The sequence below is a fragment of the Clytia hemisphaerica genome, unplaced genomic scaffold (genome assembly GCF_902728285.1).
Source record: "Clytia hemisphaerica strain Z4C2 unplaced genomic scaffold, Clytia hemisphaerica genome assembly, whole genome shotgun sequence".
Taxonomy (NCBI): domain Eukaryota; kingdom Metazoa; phylum Cnidaria; class Hydrozoa; order Leptothecata; family Clytiidae; genus Clytia; species Clytia hemisphaerica.
Window position 1 is genome coordinate 873,179 of NW_027104353.1, and position 9,028 is coordinate 882,206.

General features: G+C 38.7%; 1 protein-coding gene across 2 annotated transcripts; it reads left to right on the top strand.

Annotated features, from left to right (window-relative positions):
• The first annotated feature begins 1,017 nt into the window (after nucleotides 1–1,017).
• LOC136818072 (uncharacterized) lies at nucleotides 1,018–8,617 on the top strand. Of its 2 annotated transcripts, none has more exons than XM_067074435.1 (2): nucleotides 1,018–1,418; nucleotides 8,256–8,617. In XM_067074435.1, exons 1-2 carry the CDS (start codon nucleotides 1,094–1,096, stop codon nucleotides 8,258–8,260), a joined length of 330 nt encoding a protein of 109 aa, XP_066930536.1. In that variant the 5' UTR covers nucleotides 1,018–1,093; the 3' UTR covers nucleotides 8,261–8,617. The 2 variants fall into 2 exon arrangements, 1 of the variants encoding a protein (XP_066930536.1); XR_010848198.1 differs by lacking the exon at nucleotides 1,018–1,418 and adding an exon at nucleotides 7,364–7,460.
• Nucleotides 8,618–9,028: the final 411 nt, after the last annotated feature.

Consider the following 9,028-nt stretch of genomic DNA (forward strand, 5'->3'; position numbering starts at 1 on the left):
AATTATAAAATTAGAAAAACCAAAAAAATTTATTTCACAGTTTTCATTGAGTCTCACTTGTTTTCCTTTGTTCTTTTGTTTCATTCAGTCCCTTGTGACACATCAGTTTCTCAATTCTCATGTGGAGTGTCTTTTGTTTTAAAGTTCATTTTTGTCAACAATGTGTCACTCTAGGATAATTACTTTTAATTATTTATTCATTTAATTGCTTTTTTCACTTAATTAATTTTAATGACATAATATGGATAGGGACTTATTTTTTATATAAATACAGGCACACATTTCAGTTCACTTCAGATCTGACTTGACAGTCATAGAGTCAAGCTGTCAAGGAAATCAGATTTTCACAAATTTTAATAATAATTCATTTTGATTTTCACTTGCACTGGGTACTCACAGTATTCATTCACTGGCTACCTGGTAGGTTTTTGTTTTTGCATTTTTGTTTCTTTGCTTTTTTCAGTGTGGCCATTTTGTTTTTCTTTCATGTGTCAGCCATTTTGTTTTTCTGTGCCTTAGGTTTAAGACTTTGTATATTTTCAGTACATTGAAACTTATTCACTCATATAGACTTATACTTTTTCATTCATATTTACACACTATACTTTCAAACATCTAGACTTATACTTTATAGACATTTTGGACTTAGAAAATCTTTCAAATATTTTGGACTTTTTATTTTGAAACTTATTTGACCAATTGTAATTTACCTTTTTAGTTTGAACAATATCAACGTTCCGAACACTGTCAGTCTCAAATCCCTTTGCACTACACATTCAAACAGTGGTGACACTTCAACTCAATTCAATTGTCAATGTCAAGACGAGGCATCACAAGGATCGACTACAGCCAACTCAATTCAACTGGCCGAATCATTCCCCTCAGAAGCATTGACGAAGAACTCACCTCTCATTTTCATAATTTATCTATTCGCGAATCAATTCACCCTGATTCCGACGTAACTCATACCGACTCCGACGCAACTCACACCGACTTCGTCGCAACTCACACCGACTCCGTGGCAACTCACACCGACTTCGACGCAACTCATACTGACTCCGACACAACTCAAACTGTTCAACTAGACTCCATAATGGCAGAGCCAAGTGATGAAGCCATCGATCTAATGATTTTGGCACAAGATGCTATTGACATGATGGAAGAAATCCCAATCAATGATCTCAGTCCTGAAGATTCAAATGTTATCATCACAAAACTCGAACAAATCAGAAGCTCAATTCGCAAAAAGGAGGTCATAATCAAACGTCGAAAAGAGGAACTCGAGAAAGATGTGAGGATTTCTGTCAATCAAGCAATTATGTCAATTAAAGAATTCATAACAGGCATTTACGACCGAAAATCAAAAGCCAACCTGAGTCAGACCAAAATCAAAGATAACGAAGCAGCCCAAATAGAACGTAAGATCAACTTTCGTCTTGATTGCATCAATAGAGACATTGAAAAGCTAGAGATAACTTTTGATTGTGCAATGGACAAAGCAGAATCCTCTGAACTTTTACTCTTACGGAAAAATCTTTCTTCGAACGTTCATCAACGATTTGATAAAATCACAGAAAGTTATACTGAATGCCTTGACTCACCTATCAAAAGTGCCGAAACACTTATCATGATCCGCAAAACTGGGCAAAGATATGTTGACCTAGATGAGAAGAAACAGGCTTACGTCCTCAATCTTACCAAGGAAATTAGTAAGCGAGAACTTGACAAACATTCTGAGTTTAACAAATCTAAACTCAATATCAAATTAGAGAAGTTCTCTGGTTATGACTCCAATACTGATTTTTATACGTTTCGAACCAACTTCGAAAAAATGCACTTGTCTTCAACTCCGAAAGAACTTTTACCAGATCTTCTACGAAACAATTATCTGACAGATGCAGCACTAACAATGGTGAAGACCATCAACAACATAGACGAAATTTGGGAACGACTCAAAAAATCCTTCGGTGACTCAAAAGTGATGTTATCCAGAAGACTTCATCAACTCAAAAGTATCGACTTCAACAAACGAGATCCTGAGAAGCTCATATCCGGCATAAGCACTCTAATCAATATCATGCAGGATGTGTCGTCCCTTGCAGAAAAACACAACATTGAAGAATATCTGTACTATGGTAGCAGCATTTCAGATATTCATGAAGTCATCGGTGAAAGACGATCAACTCAATTTTTGTAGATTTTGGTGAAGAGGATCTCAGCCCAAAGGAAACTTGGCAAAAGATGATTGAATTCTTAATCAAGGAGAGACGAGTCAATGAACAAAAACGTCTCTTAAATTTCAAGAAAGAGACAATCAAGAAGAAGGATGACAAGAATGCTGGTGCCAGACGTAATGGTTCATGTCACTGGAATCAAGACGGTGATGACGTACACTGCAGCATTTGCAATTCACCAGAGGGAAGAGCAGACCACATTGCAACCAAAAGCCGAAATGGAAAGAAAATCATGCAGTACTACACATGCAAATCATTCGTATTCAAATCACCTGAAGATCGATACACCATCTTGAAGAAGAAGGGATTTTGCGCTCAATGCTTATTTCCTGGAGCAGATGCATCTTCGGGAAAACATGTCGATGGAAAGTGCCAACACGACTTTGTCTGTGCTCATCCATCCCATCAAAACGACACCATCAAGAAGCATGTGCTAGTTTGTGAGGAGCACAAGACTCAACCATCAAATCAACAACTTCTCGATACCTTTGTCAAGCGTTTCATCAAAAGTCCAACTTTACCTCAATTCTCAAGGGAGATCAAACTCTACAAAGCCAGCAACGAGATATGCGATGATCGTGGTGTGTATCTCCTTCAACAAATATCCATCAATGGCAACAACTTGTTAATTTTCTACGACAATGGTTGCAGCGATTTCGTTGTCAGCAAGAAAGCAATAGAGCTACTCGGCAGCAAAGCAAAGAAGATATCATCCGAACCGGTCATACTTGGGTGGCGTTGGTGAGTGTCAAACCAAATCGTTGAATGGAATCTTCAGTGTCACTATCCCACTTCACGATGATCAAGAAGTCACGTTCTCCGGTGTTTGTCTCGATCGTATCACATCTACATTCCCAACATATCCATTAGACGTCGTTGAACAAGACATCATTGACTATCACATCTCATCAGGAGGAACCAGTCCAATTCCAAAGCTTCCAAACAACATTGGTGGTGAAGTGCATATGATGATTGGAGTCAAATACCTTCGCCATCACCCAAAAATGGTCATCCAACTCCCATCAGGTCTTGCATTGTACGAATCGAAATTCAACAATTCAACTGGGGGAAGAGGAGTGGTCGGTGGACCACATCACAGCTTCACCAAAATTCATCAGCAATTCAACACATTGACATCCTCCACATTCTTTTCAAATCAATTCAACATGATTAGAAGCCAATCAGCTGTCCCTCTGCTAGGATTCAGCCAATGCAATTTAACAGATCTCGTGCAACAAAATTTCCACGATGAATCACCTACCCACATTTCAACAACAATGAAGATTTTTGAAGAAGTAGAAGCAACAGGTAGTGAGATATCATATCGCTGCCCAGATTGTCGCAACTGCAAAGCATGCAAGCAACCATCAAATGATGTCATCAGCTGCAAAGAGGAAATCGAGCAGAGCATCATCAATTCATCCATCACCGTTGATTTGGAGAGCAAGACTGCAACAGCACTCCTTCCTTTCATAGCAGATCCAGAAGCACGCTTGGTCAACAACAAGGACAAGGCAATGAAAACATATCAGCAACAAGTTCGAAAACTCAATCATCCCAACAATCAAAAAAGGACAAGCAAGATGTTCTCGAGTCAGAAGCAAAGCTGCAGCAACTTGGATATGTTGAATATGTATGCAACCTCCCAAAAGAAGACCAGGACCAACTGCAAACTTGTAAGATGCATTATTATATTCCATGGAGAGCCGTTTGGAAATCTAACTCCTGTAGTACGCCTTGTAGAATTGTGTTCGATGCGTCCCAACCTACAGCTTCAGGTTTCAGCCTAAATGACGTATTGGCAAAAGGCAGAAACAACCTGAATCATCTTCAAGAAATATTAATCAGATGGTCTGTCCAACCAACAGCTATCCATACAGACATAAAGAATGTACAATACGATAAAGCTACACAAGAGTCATTGGTGTTATCAGAGATATCTTTGGCAAAACAGCTTGGATCCATCAAAATCACCAGAACAGAAGGTTATCAAGACTCTGATATATGGAGTCAAATCGTCCAGCAACCAAGCCGAATTCGCTTTGCGCAAAATTGCTCAGTTATCAAAGGAGGAATACCCCAAAGTCAACAACATTGTGCAAAAGGATATTTATGTTGATGATTGTGTAACTGGCGAGAAAGACCTCGAAACAGCTCATCGTCGTGCAGATGAGCTCGAACTTGTATTGAATCGTGGTGGATTCCAATTGAAAGGTATAGCATTTTCAAGAGAAGACCCACCAAGCACCCTCAGTGATGATGGAGAAACAATCCATGTTGGTGGTATGAGATGGCTTGTCAAATCAGATGAGCTAGCTCTCAATGTTGGGGAACTCAATTTCAACAAGAAGATTCGTGGGAGGAAACCTGAACAATCAATAAAAGGTATACCTTCAAATTTAACAAGAAGACAATGTGCATCCAAAGTTGCTGAATTGTTTGATTTGACTGGTAAAGTTTCACCCTTAATAGCTTCAATGAAAATTGATCTTCAGGATCTAGTACAGCGACAACTCAAGTGGGACGATATCATCCCCGATAACCTCCGGTCCATCTGGGAATCAAATTTCGACATGATGAAGGAAATAGGAGATCTACGATTTAATCGAGCCATAGTCCCAGAAGATGCAATCGACTTAAAGATGGGACACTCTGGACTTTGGAGATGCCAGTCACTCAATGGTTTGCGTTTCAATCTATGGAAGATTTCTACGGCGAAATGGAGAGTACTCGTGTCAACTGATCTTTTCAAGAACAAGAACTGTGCCAAAAGGAACATCTCAACCACGAGGAGAATTGTATGCTGCTGTGATAAACACCCATACAGGAGAGATCGTCAAACGCTCATTAACCACGTGGCACCAATCTTCAATTAAGTTAACAGACAGTCAGATTGTTTTACATTGGATAAGTAACGAGAACAAACCACTCAAGCAGTATGTTCGAACCAGAGTCATCGAAATCAAGCGATTCACTTCAAATCAAGATTGGTTCTACGTCAACACTAACAACATGATTGCAGATATTGGCACTCGAAAGGGAGCAACCTTGAAAGATGTTTCCAGGACCTCAACTTGGATAAATGGCTTTGATTGGATGCATTTAGATCATTCACAATTTCCTATCAAGAGTGCAGAAAATTTGAAGTTAAGTGATTCAGAGATCTCTGAGGTGAATAAAGAAGTTCAAATCTTCCACATTAACAACAAAGAATTCAAGAAGAGATCAACACACTCAAATTATCTCATCGACCCAAACCACAGAAGCTTTTCGACAGTCATCCGAATTCTTGCTTACGTTATCAAATTCTGCAACATCACAAGAAAGAAGTCTTCACCCAAATCAACTCAGCTAACAAACGATGAAATCCATTTGGCTGAGCTCTATTTCTTCAAAAAGGCGACAGAAGAAATTCTTCATCTCGTCGAACCACGAAAATATGAACCAATTTCAACACTTAAAGATGGGATACTAACATACAATGGACGCATCCTATCAGATACAAAGACAACAATCGTCGGACGATTCACATCTGATTCTGCCATGTTGGACCTATCCAGCTCATCCTTTTGTGTACCTATAATCGATGGAAACTCACCCATAGCCTTCAGTATTGTGTATGACATCCACTGGAACAGCTCTGCATGTCATTCTGGCATTGAAACTACTATCAGAGAAATTCTAAAGAAAGTGTACAAAATGCACAAAATGTCGTATCATCCTCAAGAAGCGGATTGAAGCCATCATGGGACCAATTCCACCTTCAAGTCTAACAGTTGCTCCGGCATTTTATAACTCACAGATCGACCTCAGTGGACCATATCAATCATTTTCACCTTCACACAAGCGAACAACAGTAAAGATATGGCTAGTTGTGTATTGTTGTTGTTCCACCTCTGCAGTGATGATCAATGTCATGGACGACTATTCTTCTTCAGCATTCATCCAAGCGTTTACTCGATTTTCAACGAGATATGGTTTTCCAAAGAAAGTATTCTGCGACGAAGGATCACAGCTCGTCAAAGCTACAAAAGGCATGAAGTTGAACTACACTGATGTCAAATCAAGGATGTTCAAGGAAAGAAGCGTGGAATTTCAAACATGTCCAGTTGGCGGACATATGTCAATGGAAAGGTAGAGAGAAAGATCAAACACATCAATCTATCATTGGAAAAGACCTTCAACAATCAAAGACTTTCAATCCTACAATGGGAAACACTGACAGCCACCATTGCCAACACCTGCAACAATCTTCCACTAGCTGTTGGCAACGTCACAGCTGTTGAAAACATGGATCTATTAACGCCAAACAGATTGCTTCTTGGACGAAATAATGAACGCAGTCCTGTTGGAGATTTCATTGTTACAGACGATCCATTAAAGATTCTGAAAACGAATACAAAAATTTATGACTCATGGTTCGAAACTTGGCTCTTGAGTCATGTACCAAAGTTAATGCACCAAAGCAAATGGTTTCGCCAAGATCGTAACCTTCAAATTGGCGATATTGTTTTATTCACAAAAGTCAATTCAGTGATCAGCAAAACCTACACGTACGGGATGATCAAATCAATCGAAACCGGGGACGATGGAAATGTCAGACGTGTCGTGGTAGAATATAAGAATCCAAACGAAAATGTCAAACGTGAAACCTCGAGATCGGTTCGAAGTCTTATTCTTGTACATGGTATTGATGATCCAGATTTGTTCACTGAACTGTTCTAATAGACTGAACTGGAAAATAAATTGTTTTGCTTTGGCCGGGAGTGTAATGCAACCTTGGTATTGTTGAATATGTTTCCATAAAAATTATAAAATTAGAAAAACCAAAAAAATTTATTTCACAGTTTTCATTGAGTCTCACTTGTTTTCCTTTGTTCTTTTGTTTCATTCAGTCCCTTGTGACACATCAGTTTCTCAATTCTCATGTGGAGTGTCTTTTGTTTTAAAGTTCATTTTTGTCAACAATGTGTCACTCTAGGATAATTACTTTTAATTATTTATTCATTTAATTGCTTTTTTCACTTAATTAATTTAATGACATAATATGGATAGGGACTTATTTTTTATATAAATACAGGCACACATTTCAGTTCACTTCAGATCTGACTTGACAGTCATAGAGTCAAGCTGTCAAGGAAATCAGATTTTCACAAATTTTAATAATAATTCATTTTGATTTTCACTTGCACTGGGTACTCACAGTATTCATTCACTGGCTACCTGGTAGGTTTTTGTTTTTGCATTTTTGTTTCTTTGCTTTTTTCAGTGTGGCCATTTTGTTTTTCTTTAGAAGCGGCTAAATCCTGACAATGCGGAAACTTTAAATTTTTATTTTTTGGCGTCTTCGATGTAGGGCCAGGGTTTCTAGTAACGGCTTGTCACTGTGCCGGGTGCATACTCGGCGCCTTGGGCCCCGCAGGGTTGCTAGTAACGGCTCGAATTTCAGTCAGGTTAAAAAAGGGGTACTTTTACCCATATTATAATAATATTTTGCCAGTTTGGTATAAAATGTTATGAATTGCGTGGTTTTGCTGTGCGGCGATGGCTCAAGGGATAGAGCGCTGGCTTCCGGATCCGAAGGTCTTTCTTTGGTGGTGGTTCGAATCCCACTCGGTGCGAAAATTAGACTGGTCGAAATTGATGAACAAATGGTTGACAGGTATGAAAACTCAGTCAGAAATGAGAAACTAAGTCTCAGAAACTAGAAAATAGAAAAGGAGATCGAGAGATAGGAAGTGGAAGATAGATCCGCATTGTCAGGATTTAGCCGCACTTTTTTTCTTTCATGTGTCAGCCATTTTGTTTTTCTGTGCCTTAGGTTTAAGACTTTGTATATTTTCAGTACATTGAAACTTATTCACTCATATAGACTTATACTTTTTCAATTCATATTTACACACTATACTTTCAAACATCTAGACTTATACTTTATAGACATTTTGGACTTAGAAAATCTTTCAAATATTTTGGACTTTTTATTTTGAAACTTATTTGACCAATTGTAATTTACCTTTTTAGTTTGAACAATATCAACGTTCCGAACACTGTCAGTCTCAAATCCCTTTGCACTACAGTCGGATATAGGCATGGCGGTCGGATTTAGGACCACTCACGGTATGCAATGAAAAATCTGGGGGTCAATTTCTATTTTTATTTCTATTTCTATTTGGTTGAGTTGCAGGAGGCTTTAGAGGCCTATTCTCGCAACTATAGACGCTTACTACTGAGCGTCCCGTCAGCACCTTGAACTGACTACCCAATTCACCTCACATGGCATGGGTTGACCCGGGCGAAGGAACGTTCACTTGCCAAGTGAACTGCCGTGAGTGGGAATCGAACCCTGGCCTCCTGCACAGAAGCCAAGGTCGACTACCACTATATCACGGCACCTTATAATAAATGAACACCTCAAAATAACACCTCAATAAATGAAGACTTTCTTTTCCGCACAAGATTTCTTTGCTTTAACGAATTGTTACTTTTCAATATATTTGTTAAATATAATTTTTGATTACAAAAATACTTTACATTTTATTTAAAGTTTGAAAAAGTCGATTCTACTTAGTTCTTTGTTTTCATGTCTAACCCCCGTCTCAAAAGAAGTCCCAGAATCCCGAGATTTTGGCAGTCGTGCGTTCATTGAATTGTTGTATACATCACAATCTATTGTCAACCATTGTCCAATCCCGTAAGCGATTGAAGTGCCGTCAGTAATAATCTGAGACAGAGAACAATAACATTATGATATCACACAAATAAATTACGCTGGGAAAGTCCGAGAGGACAACACG

Bases quoted from the DNA above. Each gene is read 5' to 3' on its own strand.
- LOC136818072 (XM_067074435.1), top strand. From the start codon at position 1,094: ATGGCAGAGCCAAGTGATGAAGCCATCGATCTAATGATTTTGGCACAA.